Source organism: Ranitomeya imitator, chromosome 2 (assembly GCF_032444005.1).
Source record: "Ranitomeya imitator isolate aRanImi1 chromosome 2, aRanImi1.pri, whole genome shotgun sequence".
Classification (NCBI taxonomy): domain Eukaryota; kingdom Metazoa; phylum Chordata; class Amphibia; order Anura; family Dendrobatidae; genus Ranitomeya; species Ranitomeya imitator.
In genome coordinates, this window is record NC_091283.1 from 180,139,098 (window position 1) to 180,157,431 (window position 18,334).

Consider the following 18,334-nt stretch of genomic DNA (forward strand, 5'->3'; position numbering starts at 1 on the left):
CCCTCATCTTTCAAACACGCATCAATCACACCTATCCTCAAAAAACCCTCCCTCGACCCATCCTCTGTGTCCAGCTATCGCCCGATATCCCTTCTCGCTTATGCCTCAAAACTACTGGAACAGCATGTCCATCTTGAACTGTCCTCCCACCTCTCCTCCTGCTCCCTCTTTGACCGGTTACAATCTGGCTTCCGAACACATCACTCAACTGAAACTGCCCTAACTAAAGTGACCAATGACCTACTAACCGTCAAGAGCAAGCGACACTACTCTGTCCTCCTCCTGGACCTGTCTTCTGCCTTCAACACTGTGGACCACTACCTCCTGTTACCGATTCTCTCATCTCTTGGCATCACAGACTTGGCCCTATCCTGGATCTCATCTAACAGACCGGACATTCAGTGTCTCCCTCTCCCACGCCACCTCCTCATCTCGCCCCGTGTCTGTCGGTGTTCCCCAAGGCTCAGTTCTAGGACCCCTACTCTTCTCCATCTACACCTTCGGCCTGGGACAGCTCATAGAATCCCACGGTTTACAATATCACCTCTACGCTGATGACTCGCAGATCTACCTATCTGGACCCGACCTCACTTCCTTACTGACCAAAATCGCACAATGTCTGTCTGCTATTTCAGCCTTCTTTTCTGCTCGTTTTCTAAAACTGAACATGGACAAAACAGAATTCATCATCTCTCCCCCACCTCACTCTACCCCTCCACCCGACCTATCCATCAATGTCAATGGATGCTCACTTTCCCCGGTCCCGCACGCTTGGTGCCTCGGGGTGATCCTTGACTCTACCCTCTCTTTCAAGCCACATATCCAAGCCCTTGCCTCCTCTTGCTGATTCCAACTCAAAAACATTTCCCGGATCCGTGCATTCCTTGACCATGAAACCACAAAAACACTAGTACATGCCCTTATCATCTCCCGCCTCAACTACTGCAACCTCCTACTCTCTGGCCTCCCCTCTAGCACTCTAGCACCACTCCAATCCATCCTAAACTCTGCTGCCCGACTAATCCACCTGTCTCCCCGTTACTCCCCAGCCTCTCCTCTCTGCCAGGCCCTTCACTGGCTTCCTATTGCCCAGAGGCTACAGTTCAAAACACTAACAATGACATACAAAGCCATTCACAATCTGACTCCTCCATACATCTGTGACATGGTCTTCCGTTACCTACCTACACGCAACCTTTGATCATCTCATGATCTCCTTCTCTACTCCTCTCTCATCTCTTCCTCACACAACCGCATCCAAGACTTCTCCCGTGCTTCCCCTATACTCTGGAACTCTAACCCAACATATCAGGCTCTCACCTACCACGGAAACCTTCAAAAGGAACCTGAAGACCCACCTCTTCCGACAAGCCTACAACCTGCAGTGATCCCCAATATACTGAACTGCCACATGACCAGCTCTACCCTCATCTAGTGTATCCTCACCCATCCCCTGTAGACTGTGAGCCCTCTCGGGCAGGGTCCTCTCTCCTCCTGTACTTGTGTGTGCCTTGTTTTACTCATGTTTATTGTACTTGTCTATATTTGCCCCATTCACATGTAAAGCGCCATGGAATAAATGGGGCTATAAAAATGAATAATAATAATAATAATAAATAAGCACTTGAAATAGATCACTCTGTTTGTAATGACTATAAAATGAGTTTCACTTTTTGTATTGAAGAACTGAAAGAAATTAACTTTTTGATGGTATTCCAATTTATTGAAAAGCACCTGTATGTGTGTGCAAGTTTGTTTTTTTTTACATTTTTTTTAACCTTGTTCCTGCAGATCTCCATCCTTGCTTGGTGTGGATTCTTGGAAATTCCTTCGTTACTTCGGCATTGGAAAATGTATCACTCGTTCCAGATGGATGCCAGTTGGGTTTTCCACTTTCAAAGGCCGCTATTCGGTGGCTAGGATTTAGCAGTCTGACTTGGGATTCTGTTACACCTACAGTTACTCACGTTTAGAAAGGCCCCCTGATATTCTGGTTATACACGCTGGGGGGATGATGTTTATAGCGGTGTTTCTATAATGGATCTGATTGGTAACATAAAATATATCTACCGTATTTTTCGGACTATAAGACGCACCGGACCATAAGACGCACCCCAAATTTGGGGTGAAAATTGCAGAAAAAAAGATTTTTTATAACATGGGGGTCCGTCTTATTGTCCGAATTTACAGTATCTTATGGCGGTGGCAGAGCAGGGTCACAGGAGGCAAGGTGGGGTGATGCTGGGATGAGGAGGTGCTGGGATGAGAAGGTGCTGGGATGAGAAGGTGCTGGGATGAGAAGGTGCTGGGATCAGGAGGTGCTGGGATCAGGAGGTGCTGGGATCAGGAGGTGCTGGGATCAGGAGGTGCTGGGATGAGAAGGTGCTGGGATCAGGAGGTGCTGGGATCAGGAGGTGCTGGGATCAGGAGGTGCTGGGATGAGAAGGTGCTGGGATCAGGAGGTGCTGGGATCAGGAGGTGCTGGGATCAGGAGGTGCAGTGAGAGGTATGGCGTGAGAGGGGTCCCTGGCGTACCATGCAGGCTTACCTAGGTGGCAGAGGTGCGGTGGCGGGGGTGTGGCGGCAGAGGAGGCGCAGTAAGCGGGGTCCCTTTCCCCGGTATGGTGATGCAGCAGGCCCGGTATGCAGCAGAGCCGGGTGAATCCTCTTGTTATCGGTGGGCGCGGCCATCTTCCTGAGGCCGCGCGTGTGCAGATGAAGCGCTCTGCTCCCGGGGCTTCAGGAAAATGGCCGCGGGAGGCCGCGCGTGCGCAGATGGAGATCGCGGCGGCCATTTTCCTGAAGCCCCGGGAAGCAGAGCGCTCCATCTGCGCACGCGCGGCCTCCGGAAAATGGCCGCCACCACCGATAACAAGAGGATTCACCCGGCTCTGCTGCATACCGGGCCTGCTGCATCACCATACCGGGGAAAGGGACCCCGCTTACTGCGCCTCCTCTGCCGCCACACCCCCGCAACCGCACCTCTGCCACCGGACCTCTGCCACCGCACCTCTGCCACCTAGGTAAGCCTGCATTGCGACTATTAGACGCACCCCCCATTTTCCCCCCTTTTTTTGGGGGGAAAAAGTGCGTCTTTTAGTCCGAAAAATACGGTATATCTTTAAGCTGAAGACTCTTTTTCCAGGAGTAGAAATTGTATGGTCACAGATTGTGAAGAGAAGATATAGATATCCAAAGGCAAGGAACCAGAAATCATTTAAGTATGTCGGCAAGATGGTGAACAAACTGCTCACACCTTATCTAAGACGTAAGAAGACTATGTGGGCAGTGGTGGTCCGCCATATGAGTCTGGAGGGTGATGTTCCTCACTTGTTTGAGGAAGATGGTGTTCACCTTAATTCAGCAGGTAATTAGATCTGGTGCAGAGACATTCAAGAAGGGATCGAAAATGCACTTCAGCGTTGACACCATCCAGGCAATTCTCAAGGATGACTAAGGGTACCGTCACACAGTGCCATTTCGATCGCTACGACGGTACGATTCGTGACGTTCCAGCGATATCGTTACGATATCGCTGTGTCTGACACGCAGCAGCGATCAGGGATCCTGCTGAGAATCGTACGTCGTAGCAGATCGTTTGGAACTTTCTTTCGTCGCTGGATCTCCCGCTGTCATCGCTAGATCGGTGTGTGTGACACCGATCTAGCGATGCGATCTAGCGATGCGTTCGCTTGTAACCAGGGTAAACATTGGGTTACTAAGCGCAGGACCGCGCTTAGTAACCCGATGTTTACCCTGGTTACCAGCGTAAAAAAAAACAAACAGCACATACTTACATTCTAGTGTCCGTCAGGTCCCTTACCGTCTGCTTCCCGCACTCAGTGACTGCTGGCCGTAAAGTGAAAGCAGAGCACAGCGGTGACGTCACCGCTGTGCTGTGCTTTCACTTTCACTTTACGGCCGGCAGTCACTGAGTGCGGGAAGCAGACGGCAAGGGACCTGACGGACACCAGAATGTAGGTATGTGCTGTTTGTTTTTTTTTACGCTGGTAACCAGGGTAAACATCGGGTTACTAAGCGCGGTCCTGCGCTTAGTAACCCGATGTTTACCCTGGTTACCCGGGGACCTCGGCATAGTTGGTCGCTGGAGAGCTGTCTGTGTGACAGCTCCCCAGCGACCACACTACGATTTACCTACGATCACGGCCAGGTCGTATCACTGGTCGTGATCGTAGGTAAATCGTATAGTGTGACGGTACCCTTACCATTTGTGGTCAATGTCCAGCTAACAATCCCTGGATTCAAGCAGAGGTTTATTTGTCTCCGACGAATCAAAGTCCGAACAGCTGTTGAATAGAGTGATCTCATGTTTTTTTATTTCCAAATTTTTATAAGGTGTGTAATTTGAACTGATTACTTTATTCTGGTTTGCAGAATTCTTTTATAGTTAATAAAATTTGCTACATTTTTTACCACTTTATGGTATTTTTTGGGTGTTTTTTGTATATGATTACCCTATTTGGTCTAATCTATGCAAATAGCCGAAACAAAGAGATCCAGAGCAAGATAAGATCAACAAAACTTTATTGAGATAAATATATAATGGTGCAATAGTGCACAAGCACCCTATCATAAGATGGGAAGCTGAATAATAATATATAATGTAAAAATAACAACACTGGTAAAAAAGCACCGCAGAGTAATGAATGTATTCTTATATACTGCCTGGTACAACACTAGCTGCCTAAGCATACATAAAGTGCATCAATTTTACAAATATATGTGTAGCCAGAAACAGTAATAATATCTACCTGCAGCAGATCCAGCGTCCCACCTCACTCCAATGCGCATTTCGCAACCAGCTTCTTCCAGGGGGAATTGCGGAGTAAGTACCTGGCGTCCTCTGCGCATGAAGCGCTCCACCCCACTTCCTGATGTAAAGATCACTTCCGGACATGCGCTCATTGGAACGCACACTGAGACGCAAGCGGTCCAACTTAGAGCGCATCCGAAAGTGAACAGGGCGGGGAGCGAGCGCATGCGCACTACCATGGAACCTAAGCAACCGCATAAGGAGGACCGCAGTGATCACAGGACAAGCCTTTAGCAACAAAAGCAACCGATCAGTGAATAAAGCCTAGTCGATTAAGAGCTTACCCCAAAAGTGCTAAAATAAAAGTGCTTAAATAAAGATTTTTTTTTATATAATACCCGTACGTGATGTGCACATTCTTATTACATAATGAATCATATATTATATAAATAGAAGTGACGCAGTGCGTATTACCACATAAGGTAAATACTACAATAAAATAAACGTAAAGTGACAGTGCATTATAATAATATTGTATTTTATTAAAAATATCATAGTAGAGTGCAACGAGTGATAGGTGTCACAAGTAAGAATAAATATATATAGTGCGTATCTTATAATAAATATATATATAACAACCTTTAATATTGAATAAATAAATTATTAAATATTTCATATTCCATATTCTACCCATATCCATACCCCCCCTCTAAACAAAAATCCTATATAGCACCCATAACTCGATCTACAGCATCGATATATGAGGGAAATACATTTCTCATACCTCTACATAGAATCCCATGTTATAAAATCACTACAGTAATTATAATATTCAATAAATTCCATTCTTGTAGGGATACAGGAATCACTACAATAGTGGGGAAGGGATAGTGTCTATAACCACAGTGTTTAATGAATTCCATTCCTATAGGGATGTGGACATCAGGCTCAGTACTCTTCATAGTGCAGAGTTTGCAGACTCATCCTGTATACAGCGGAAAAAGACTTCTCCCCTATGTAGTTTAACATGGCTGGAAAAAAAGGCAATCTTTCAAGAATCACATACTCCTAAAAAGTTAATAAAGCAAAGATTAATATTATAAAACAAAAATATTTTAATGTTAAAACCAACGCAAAAAAACCCTACCCCATCCCATAAAAGAATGTCTCATAAGAACAAAAAGAGGAGAGTAGATGAAAAAGTACCAAGTTATATTCACAGGAATGAGGCAAATCCCAAGCTCTCATTGAGTCCTTGTGGGGCCATAGCACCCAACCTGTAAATCTATCTTCTTTCCATTTGGGCCAGGGTTCTGCCCAGGTCACCCCCACGCATATCCAATTTAATCTGATCAATGCCCTTGATCATCAAACCTCTGGCCTGTCCATCATGATATTTCCTAAAGTGCCTGGGTAACGTCTTCAATGTTAACTTCATCCTCCACCGTCTTGGCTTTATTAATGTCCCTGATGTGTTCCCTTGTCCTAATTTTAAGCTCCCTAGTCGTTAGCCTATATATATTTTACCACAGGGGCATTGGGCATGGTAAATGACCCCCCGCGAGTTACAGCTAAGATGTTTTCTAATCTCGTATGTTCTTGTTCTGTCAAAATTACAAAATTCTGTGGATCTAGTGTGACTAAGGCACCCTTCACATAATCCGCAGGGGAAAAAACCTTTACGGTCTTCATTTATAGGTCTAGAGAGTCCAGGCCTGGGGGCTTCATAATGACTTTTTACCAGAATATCTTTAAAATTTGGAGAGCGTCTGGCCACGAAAGATGGAGCCGGAGGTAATACACTTTTCAGAATGGGGTCAACCATCAACACCTCCCAGTGTTTTCGAATGATATTTGTGAGCATTTGCCATTGGCAATTGTATGTTGAGATAAATCTCACCTGGTTCTCATTTTCGCCAATGGCCTCATTTCTCTGTTTATATAGTTCATCACAGGTAGTTTTTTTTGGCTCTCATGTATCTTTTTACACAACGGGCACTATACCCTCTTGCCGCAAAACTGCGGGTCAAGTCCATAGCCTGGTTCTCAAATTGAGTGTCATCCGAACATATCCTTCTAACACGTAGAAATTGCAAAATGGGAATACCTCTGATGGTAGATCTAAGATGAGAGGAATCAGCTTGCAGCAGAGCGTTAGTTGCTGTAGATTTCCTGAATACATGGGTGCTCATATGACCATCTTGGGCAACCGTAATCTTCAAATCCAAAAAATCCAGACTTCTACCGGAACGAATTGTGAGTCTGATATTAATGTTATTATTATTCAGAGTATTCATAAAATTATTCAGTACTTCCAAAGTGCCTTCCCAAAAAAACTAAATATCATCTATATATCTCATCCAGTTGTGAACATAGTTCACATCCTGGATGAGATCCCCCAGGAAAACGCTCCTCTCCCATGCCCCCCAAAATAAATTGGCATAAGCCGGGGCACAGGAGGCCCCCATTGCCGTGCCTTGTAACTGAAGAAAGATGCTATTATTAAATGTAAACACATTATGGTTCAAAACAAACTCCAAAAGAACTAAAATCAGGTTAGCAATGGGGGGATGAATATTGCTTGATTGCAAAAACCATCTGGTGGCGGCTAAACCATCTATATGACGAATTGACGTATATAACGCCTCTACATCGGCCGTCACCATGATGACATTTTCTTCCACTTGTAGTTGGTCAATGCGTTGGAGGACCGATGTAGTGTCCTTAATGTACGAAGGTAAAGTGGAGACTATAAGTTTCAGAAAGTAATCTACGTCAGAGACGATCTCACATAATCCACCAATACCTGCGACAATAGGTTGTCCGGCTGGGTCCAGGGGATTCTTATGCAGTTTGGGGATAATATAGAACGTTGGCAACCTTGGCTTAAGATTTTTTTATAGTATCCAGTAGTTTCTTGGAAATTATGCCTTACATAAACGCCTTATCCAAGATATTTACAAGCTTCTCCTGGAAGGAAGATAAAGGGTTAAATGTTATTTTACGATAACACATTGCATCTTCAAGTAGCCTATTGGCTTGTTTCTCATACATATGGCCAGGCCAAATGACCAGATTGCCCCCTTTATCTGCTGGTTTGTAAACCACGTCCTTCCCGGATTTTAATTCCTCCAATGCCATACGTTCATTTTTATTTAAATTTGATGGATTTTTACATTTTCCAGCTAGATTTTCTATATCCCTTGTCACAAGTTTTGTGAATACTTCCACCGCCGGGCATAAGCCCAGTGAAGGAAACTTTTTAGATCTATTGTAGAGATGGCTAGGGATATTACTTACTTCCGTTGCTGCATTTTCTTCCTCCAGGGATATAAGAGCATCCAATGCCTCAATCTCATCAGGTGTAGTGAATATATCGGATGATGAGTTTTTATGATGCAGTTTTTTTTAAATTATTTTTCTAGACAACAGGTGGGTGTCCTTGATGGCTATGAATGCATCTATACGAGAGGAGGGGGAAAAGATTAGACCTCTTTCTAATACCTTATTTTGAATGGGTGTATTCTCATGATGTGATAGATTAACTACCTTGAATTGATCTTTATTCTTCTGACATTTATGCGTTTTGTTGAACATGTCAGGAAACTTTCTTACGGGCACCAGTTCTCAGATTAAAGTCCCTCTGATCCTCAATGTCACTAGCAGTAGTATGGCTTTCTGTGCCTGAAGTACTAGATGCCACAGAAGGTTCCCTAAATCTGCCTTTATTGGGAACATTTCTTTTCCTGTTTTGCCACTTATACACCTTTACACCTTATCCGTATCATAGTCAGTCATATCACATTGGAATTTTTTAAGTTTCCCTTGACTCACTTCTTCCTCCCATTTGATAGTATCTGTTTCAAGTTCCTTAAGCCATTTTTCCAAACTATCCTTAGGTACATCCTTTTGTAATGTACTTTGTATATCTCCTAATTCCTCATCCATTTCCGTCAAAGAAAGGGTATTCTTCTCTATGAGGATTTGGATGAACTCACAGGAGCATGTGGTTGCTGCTGTCGTCCATCTTTTCGTCAAATTCTCCTCTTGTAATTCAAAAGTTGGATATAATTGAACCCGTAGACCCCTCGGTATTATTCTTTTAGAGAGATAGTTCTCAAGTGTGGTCCGATTCCACCATAGCTTGGTCTTACAATATAAAACATTCCTATGGAGATGCATTATTATATATATATATATATATATATATATATATATATATATATATATATATATATATATATATATATATATATATAATCCTTAGAGACATCCTGCGAAACCGTTAGGGTGCTTTGTTTAAAACTAAAAATATCTGTAGCTTTTAATCGCCAAGACCTTTCTTTGGCTTTTAAATCCATCACAATAGATAGTTTTTTTGAGAAAGTAGCAAAAAAGATGAATTCACTGGTATCCAGGTTTAAAAATTATTTGCCAAAACCGTTTTTTTGGCCTAATATTCCCACATTAATGGACTAAAAAACAGCAATAACAATCTAATCACCAATGTCCAAACTGTATGACTGTATTCCTTCGTTACTTCGGCATTGGAAAATGTATCAATCGATCCAGATGGACGCCAGTTGGGTTTTCCGCTTTCAAAGGCCTTTATTTGGTGGCTAGGATTTAGCAGTCTGACTTGGGATTCTGTTACACCTACAGTTACTCGTTACTCACGTTTAGAAAGGCCCCCTGATATTCTGGTTATACACGCTGGGGGGGATGATGTTTATAGCGGTGTTTCTATAATGGATCTGATTGGTAACATAAAGTTTGATATCTTAAAGCTGAAGTCTTTTTCCAGGAGTAGAAATTGTATGGTCACAGATTGTGAAGAGAAGATATAGATATCCAAAGGCAAGGAACCAGAAATCATTTACCGTAAGTATGTCGGCAAGATGGTGAACAAACTGTTCACATTTTATCTAAGACGTAAGATGACTATGTGGGCAGTGGTGGTCCGCCATATGGGTCCGGAGGGTGATGTTCCTCACTTGTTTGAGGAAGACGGTGTTCACCTTAATTCAGCAGGTAATTCGATCTGGTGCAGAGACATTCAAGAAGGGATCGAAAATGCACTTCAGCGTTGGCACCATCCAGGCAATTCTCAAGGATGACTTACCATTTGTGGTCAATGTCCAGCTAACAATCCCTGGATTCAAGCAGAGGTTTATTTGTCTCCGACGAACCAAAGTCCGAACAGCTGTAGAGTGATCTCATGGATCTTCATTTCCAAATTTTTACAAGGTGTTCATCTTGACCTGATTACTTTATTCTGGTTTGCCGAATTCTTTTATAGTTAATAAAATTTGCTACATTTTTTACCACTTTATGGCATTTTTTGTGTTTTTTTGTATGGCAGCATTATGTAAGCACTATATATTATTCTGTACTATGTGAAATGTTTTATTTTGGCGCTAGACATTTGTTAACACATCATTAGGCTACATTTCTACTGTGAGTTTTTGGCAAGCTTTTGATGTTGCAGATTTTTTGCACCCATTAAATAAAATAGATTACTTTCATTTTTTTTTTTTTTAAATAAGCTGCATAAAAAAAATCACCAAAAATTCATTGTGGTAACGTAGCCTTACTCTAGAGAAAAAAAAAAAATTGGAAAAGAAAGCTTAATGTTTGCCCGACCCTGACAAAATCTCTTTGGACAAAAGGAAATGTCGGATGCTGGAGAAAGTTAGATATGTCTTGGGTGAAAGGTGATGGTTTGTATAATTCTTACAAAAACATCAACACACGTGGAGTTTATGGCACTTAGCTACTTTTGAAGGCATAAAAAAACAAACATTTCTAAAAAAATATCTTTATAAAACAACCGTAAAAAGTAGTGATGGGCGAGCACTAAACTGCTCGGGTGCTCGTTGCTCGGGTCGAGCAAACTGGAATACTCAGGTACTCGACCCAAGTAACAAGCCCAATGCAAGTCTATGGGAAAACCAAGTATTTTTGCCGTGACCCCCGTGATCTTTTTAGGGTCTGAAATTTTTTGAAATCAATGGTAACAGTGCTCAAATGACATGGGAACATCATGGGGAATACCCCTGAAGGCATTTCTGACTCCCAGGTCACAGGTGTGAACAATGTTGTCAGTCTTATGCCACTTTTACAGGCGCACAATAAAACATACAAAAAACAAAACCAAAATGGAATTTCCTGGGAAATACTGTATGTTAAGGAACATTCTTTCCAGGGTAATGATTTTTATGTAAGGCAAAATAAATATTCCAAAACAAAAATGTTCCTCCACCACTTGGGCCATGTTCACACGTAGCGTTTTTTATGCGTTTTTCATCTTTAGCATTGCTTTCAACCAAGACAAATGCATTCACTGGGAAATGCCATTTTAACATTTTACAACCTTATTTTGCCATGTGGTGTGTGACACATCATCAGACACATCCTGTTTCATTTATGAATGAGGGACTCTGAAAGTGACAAAGTCTATTTTTATGGGGCCAGCAGTCGGCCCTCACTATTCTTAGAGAGCCATCAGCTGGCTATGCTTTGTTGTTCCTATTATTAAACAGTGGGTCCCTTATACTGTTATTGCGTATGCAGTGAGTGGCATTGCTGCCCAAAATTTGGACTCACCCCAACTACCCATTGAACAGACATCATGGATGACCACATGCAACCAAAGTTCCCAGTATTCATTTGGTACTCCCATACTGTTTGCTTATAGATTGAATGCAAGGTCTGCCATGCCACAAAGTTACACGCACCACAATAAGTTAATAACCCACGTACTGGATGGCCACAGGAAAATTAAGTTTCCATTATTAGTCATTTGGTACTCCCATAAAGTTTGACCATGAAGTGAATGCAAGGCCTGACCCCAATTTTGCACGGACCCCAATCCCCCTTGGAATAAATGTGGACTATGGCCTCCAAAAAATGTTTTCCCAGTTTAAAGGAGTGGGTCTCCTTTACTGGTAATGCACATGCAGTGTATGGGCTAACAAACATTTCTCCCTGGGGGGTACACATCCACATACTGTATAAACTTTTTTTACAGTCATCATAAACACACTTTAACACAATAACGTGGCTGTTGCATCATGAACCACGGTCACCATGATGATCTAGTGGTGGTGGCTGATGACGATGAGGAGAAGGAGGAAGACAGCAGCAAATAGGCAAAATCAGGAAGCTTATACCCATGTGTGAGTGTGAAGAGGTGCATGGGAATAGAGTTCCTAAAAAAGACACTGGATTTGAGTTTATGTTTCGCTGCTATCATTCGTGGTGGAAAGAAGTCTGGCCTAATCCAGCCCTTGTTCATTTTTATAAGAGTCAGCCTGTCAGCATTTTCAGTTCACAGTCGGATGTGCTTATCAGTAATAATTCCATCAGTGGCACTAAAAACCCGCTCTGACGAAACGCTAGCGGAAGGGCTGGGCAGGACTTCCAAGGCGTAGAGGGTCAGTTCATTTCTTCCAAAACTTTGCACTCCTTGTGAGAGTACCCGCTCTTCAGGGCCAGTGCGATGGGAGGGTCTGAGAAAGCTGTCCCAGAACTTTGCCAGTGTCCCCCTGCCTCTGCTGGATTGCCTGTATTCCTTGGTTGTCCAACGAACTGTGACCTCTGCTGCCAGCATTTTCAGATGGGAGTTTTTTTAATAATTCCACAAAAATGGCCTTCTGGTACTGCACCATATTAGTAGACCTGTCTGCCTCTGGTAGAAGAGATTGAAAGTTCTCCTTGTAGCGTGGGTCTAGAAGTGTCACCAACCAGTAATGACTGTCACCCAAAAATTGGAGAATACGAGGGTCATGGGAAAGGCAGTGCAACATAAAGTCAGCCATGCGTGCCAGACTGCTAGCAGGCAAGACTTCCGTGTCCTCAACAAGAAGACGAATGACCATGATCTCCTCCACCTCCTCATCCTCTGCCCTGTCCTCATACCATCCACGTTGAACAGATGGTATGACACTTGTGCTTGTAGTACCATCTATAGCGCATGAAAGTAGCTCCTGTTCTTCCTCCTCCTTCTCCTCCTCTTCTTCATTATCAATCAATCCATGTTGGGATGACATGAGGCTGGGCTGTGTGTAATCGCCCTATATGGTTCCTTGCTCCATCTCATTGTGCTCCACCTGCAATGCATCCTCTTTCATTGTCTTTCATTGTGAGCAGAGAGCTTTTCAGAATACAGAGAAGCCGATGGTGACGCTAATTATGGCATCATCGCCACTCACCATCTTGTTGGACTCCTTAAAGTTTTGTAGGATGGTACATATGTCTGACATCCATGTCCACTCCTGAGGTCTTGTGTGTGGAGTCTGAACTGAATACCATCTGTCTTGTTGATGCTGGTGGTCAACAACTGCCCTCTTCTGCTCACAAATCCTTTCCAACATATGCAGTGTAGCGTTCCAACGCGTGGGGACATCGCACACGTGGGGACATCATCGTCAGTGAGCCGTATCCTGCAAACGATGCTGAAGAACGGCAAGAGAGGTGGAAGCTGTAGCTGACTTTCTAAAATGGTCACATAGGCAGCGTACTTTCACAAGCAGATCCGGCAGCTCCGGGTAGCTTTGGGTAGCTTTTGAGAAACTATTGAACAACGAGGTTAAGCACATGGGCAAGGCATGGTACGTGTGTGAGCTCGCCTCAGAGCCGCCACCAGTTTACGACCATTGTCACAAACGACTATGTAGGCTGTAGGGTCAGCAGTGTCAGCCACAGATCTGCCTGCTCTTTCACAGCTGTCCACAACTCTTGAGCATTGTGCGGTTTGTCACCTAAGCATATTAGCTTCAGCACAGCCTGTTACCGCTTGGCTGAGGCATAGCCTCCAGCTTGTGACTGATGTGGTCATTTCGGAGATGGAGGCTGAAGAAGAGGAGGTGCAGCAGGAGCTGTGGACTGTGGGGGCAACCCTGATTGACGTAGGGCCTGCAATCCTCGGAGTCGGGAGGACATGTTCCATCCCAAGGTCCGACTGGGTCCTGGCATCCACTATGTTAACCCAGTGTGTCGCCAGCGAGATATACCGTTCCTGCCCACAAGCACTTGTCCACATGTCCATGGTTAGGTGGACTTTCCCAGTAACAGCATTGTTGAGGGCATGGCTAATGTTGTGGGACACGTGCTTGTGTAATGCCGGGACAGCACACTGGGAGAAATAGTGGTGGCTGGGGACCGAATACCTTGGGACGGTCGCCGCCATCAGGTTGCGGAAAACTTCTGTCTCGACAAGCCTAAAAGGCAACATTTCGAGCTCAAGCAGATGGGAAATGCGTGAATTTAGTACTGTTGCCTGTGGGGGTTTGGCTGCGTATTTACGCTTGCGGTCCAAGGACTGGGGTATGTTCATCTCAACGCTGCACTGGAAAAAGGACGTGGACGTGCTTGATGATGGTGCTAGTTGAGTGTATGCAACAACAGGTGCAGGGCAGGAGGCATCTTCCCAGGCACCATGGACAGGGGATTGGTTTCCACGCACAACAGCGAAAGAAGCAGTGGTGTTGAGTCGCCCGCCAGTGCAGTGAGGTACTTGATACCGGGTCCGGTCGCAATTAAAGGGGATGTCACGGTGGCTGCGACCCGGTCCGTGGCCCTGGGGACCCAATTAAAGGGGAAAGGTCTTTAAAGGGTATTTTGGAGTAAAGTTTATTCGTGACGCCACATGTGGTTCTCAGTCAGAGGGACCGACGCTGCTTAAAGGGATCCTCTGAGGTGATGTTGCAGCAAGATGGTGACGCTTCCCACAGGTGAAGCAGGGTCCTCAAGGCTCCCAAGGTGTATGGCAAGGATGATGTATGCTGGCAAATAAGTGGAGGACACAGAGTTGTGAAGTCTTTACCTGGTTTACTGACATGCCAAAAGGAGAGCAATTCAGAGCAATCAGTGGATCCCTCTCACAGGTGAGGTCCGTAAGCCTTCCTACTAGCGCTAGTAAACGAGGTCCCTGCTGCCTGTAGCTTGCTGGCAAAGTCCTCTCCATCCTGTCCTGAGACCAGTACCTGTATGGTGGGCAGCTTGAGCCATTTTATAGGGTCTCTATCACGACCCGCCCTCATCAGGTGCTGCTTCGCCTCCAGGCGTCTTGTGGGCAAATAACATACAGTCCTATGCCCTCCGGTTCTGCTATGTGTCCTAGAGTACAACACAGCCTCGGGCTCCCGGTTCCTGTGCTTCAGCTCTGAGGGTGCCCGGTCACAGTTCCCCTCTGAGCTCCTTTCCTTCTGTGCTCCTTTCCTCTGATGCTTCACTACATTCAAACCCTCAGGTTCACTTCCTTTCCTGGAGCTGTCGCTCAGTCCTGGCTGCATGGCTCTGCTGTCTGCTCCCCACTCCTCTCTCCTCCACTGTCTCTCCAGACTGAACTAAATCCTCCTCTAGACGAGAACACTTAAAGCTGGGTAAGCCCATGCGAGACAATGACGTCTGTGCCTGGTGGTGTGATCAGGTACCCTTGCAGGTCGTCTAGCACGCAGACCACGCTGATGTTAACAGCGTCGAATGGTCTGACGTGACACTTGGGTGCCTCTCACCCCCCCTTAAAGGGGTTTTTCACTACTAGGACAACCCCTTCTTAAACTAAATGTTCGGCCCAGATAAAATAATAAAGCCTATACTCACCTCCCATGTCGGCTTCGTTCCAGTGGTGTCGGCACTTGTGGTACCGGAGCTGTAATGACCGGCCCCCAATCAGCACTAGTGTCACTGTCTCTGCCTTCAGACAAACTCAACATGAAGCGGAAGTCTGTGCTGCATCTGATCTCGGACTTCATGTTCATTTTTACAGGAGATGGAGACAGTGACCTCTGGAACTGAGCTGGCACAGGAGGGGAGTATAGGTTTATTTGATCAGGGCCGAACATTTAAGGTACCGTTACACTAAACGACTTACCAACGATCACGACCAGCGATATGACCTGGCCGTAATCGTTGGTAAGTCGTTGTGTGGTCGCTGGGGAGCGGTCACACAGACAGCTCTCTCCAGTGACCAACGATCAGGGGAAAGACTTCGGCATCGTTGAAACTGTCTTCAACGATGCCAAAGTCCCCGGATAACCAGGGTAAACATTGGGTTACTAAGTGCAGGGCCTGTCTGTCCCCCGGCATCTACAGGGTTAAAATTGCTTTCGGCAGGAGCGCTGCTAATGCACGCGCTCCAGCCGAGAGCTTACCTGCACTGACTGTGTCAGTGCCGGCAGTACCAGCGGTGACGTCACCGCTGTGCTCTGCTTTACGGCCAGCACTGACAGTCAGTGCAGGGAAGCTCTCGGCCGGAACGCGTGCATTAGCAGCGCTTCTGCCGAAAGCAGTTTTAACCCTGTGGACGCCGGGGGACGTGACAGACATCAGAATGTGAGTATGTACTGTTTTTTTTTTTTTTTACTTTTACAATGGTATCCAGGGTAAATATCGGGTTACTAAGCGTGGCCCTGCGCCTGGTAACCCGATATTTACCCTGGTTACAAGTGAACACATCGCTGGATCGGCGTCACACACGCCGATCCAGCGATGACAGCGGGTGATCAGCGACCAAAAAAGGTCCTGATCATTCCCCAACGACCAACGATCTCCCAGCAGGGGCCTGATCGTTGGTCGCTGTCACACATAACGATATCGTTAGCGGGATCGTTGCTACGTCACAAAAAGCGTGACGTTGCAACGATATCCTTAACGATATCGTTATGTGTGAAGGTACCTTTAGTTTAAGAAGGGATTGTCATACTAGTGGCGGCACAGTGGGGCGGCACGGTGGCACAGTGGTTAGCACTGCAGCCTTGCAGCGCTGGAGTCCTAGGTTCAAACCCCACCAAGGACAACATCTGCAAAGAGTTTGTATGTTCTCTCCATGTTTGCGTGGGTTTTCTCCGGTTTCCTCCCACATTCCAAAGACATACTGATAGGGAATTTAGATTGTGAGCCCCATTGGGGACAGCGATGATAATGTGTGCAAACTGTAAAGCGCTGCGGAATATGTTAGCTATATAAAAATAAAGATTGTTATTATTATAGTAGTGGACATCCCCTTCAAATGTGCCTGGCGTTGAGTGGCATTCATCATCCGGTTCCAAAGGGCATTGTTCACAATGAAGCAGTCATCAGTGTGGTATGTGGTCAAAGGACGTCCACTTCTCTGCCTTTCTGTGACTCTTCCAGTCTCTCTGTATCTCTGCTGCAGCCTGCTGATGACTCTGTGAAACTCAGTGGCTGCTTCCATCTGAGAACATCCAACTTGAAGTCTCCCAATAGCGAGGTGCTATTCATCAATTGTTAGGTGTTGTCTTGGTCTCATGATGTCAAAATCATGATGTGGAGGACTGTTCATATGCAACAAGGGAAGAAAAATCCAGCATCCGCGGCACTGAGTAAAGGTATAATGGAACCTGTCAGGTCCGCCGCGGCATCCAATCCAGCAGCACGCAGCTACTTGTGACTACACTCCCTCCCTAACAGCCCTGTATAACACAATTCAGTTAAATAAATGCTTTAAAAATGGATTTATAATGCCCCGTTTGCTATGCTAATGAAGCCTTTGACTAGACGATGGGCTCTTTTTCCATGTTATCATGCCCCTATGGGCGTGATAACAGAATTTGAACAAGCAGCGCCATCGTCGCTCATGCATATCCGCGCAGTCAATGCACAACCCAGAAACTTATTAGTTTGTGAGACCAGGTACCAAGAAGGCGCCATAGGGTCACATTCAGGAGCCACTCCAGAAAATCATGTGAAAAAGGAGGAGAGCGTCGATAATGGTTAAAGAGACTTGTTTTTATTAAAGGACAAGGCACCCATAAAGTTAAACAATGTGCAAACAAGACAAACAGACGTATTTGACAAACATGAGTCACGTGACCGTGAGTATGAAAATCGCATATGAGTGATGAAAATCGCATATGAGTGATGACTGCTGGAACCAGCAAGCAGAGCTGAATCCTGATAGTGAGTATATTACATGCTGTTAGGATTGGCTACAGGGCTTCATTTTATAATTAAAGGGTGCGTCTAGGTTGGAGATGAAAGTCTTCAGTCAATATAGGTGACCGCAGGCTTCTGAATTCTCACAGCGCATGCACTGCACACTTTTAGGATTCTTCCTTGCACAAGTATATGATTTGTATACTTCTGGCCACATTCCAACTAGACTTTTCTAGCCTCGCTCAATTTATTTTCATTGAGGCCCCGCATGTCTAGTATGCATGTGACCGCATGTATGTAAATCACTGGCACAGGAGAATCCTGACAGCATGCAGTGCGCACTGTGAGAATTCAGAAGTCTGCAGTCACATAGAATGACTGCAGAATCATCACAATCTTGGACAATCCCTTTAATGCTCCTAACATGAATAAAACATGAACATAATAACATTTACATCCAGATACCCGATAGATCACATTGTCTTTGGAGTCGTTCTCTTTCTTTTCTTTATCTTTTTCTAGACACCGTGATGACTCTTCACATCCACATCCATCTCTGCAGACTTCCATTTTCTCCAGTTTTCTGAAGCACATCCCCTCATGATCCCCTTAAAGATAGCATTGTAATTATAATGCTCCTGAATAAAAAATATCTGCTCT

The 18,334-nt window shown here is 45.0% G+C and overlaps 1 protein-coding gene across 2 annotated transcripts in view; it reads left to right on the forward strand.

The window, feature by feature from the left end:
* The window catches only part of LOC138662470 (serine/arginine-rich splicing factor 4-like), a 146,172-nt gene that overhangs the window by 52,516 nt on the left and 75,322 nt on the right, over window positions 1-18,334 (forward strand). The window contains exon 3 of one of the 2 annotated variants that reach the window (XM_069748151.1): window positions 1,792-2,404. The exons of the other annotated variant lie outside the window; for it this stretch is intronic. Within the exon in view, the coding sequence (XP_069604252.1) occupies window positions 1,792-1,973 (182 nt within the window). The 3' untranslated portion in view covers window positions 1,974-2,404. Of the gene's footprint in view, window positions 1-1,791; window positions 2,405-18,334 lie in introns of those variants that run through there. 2 annotated transcript variants of the gene reach the window in all.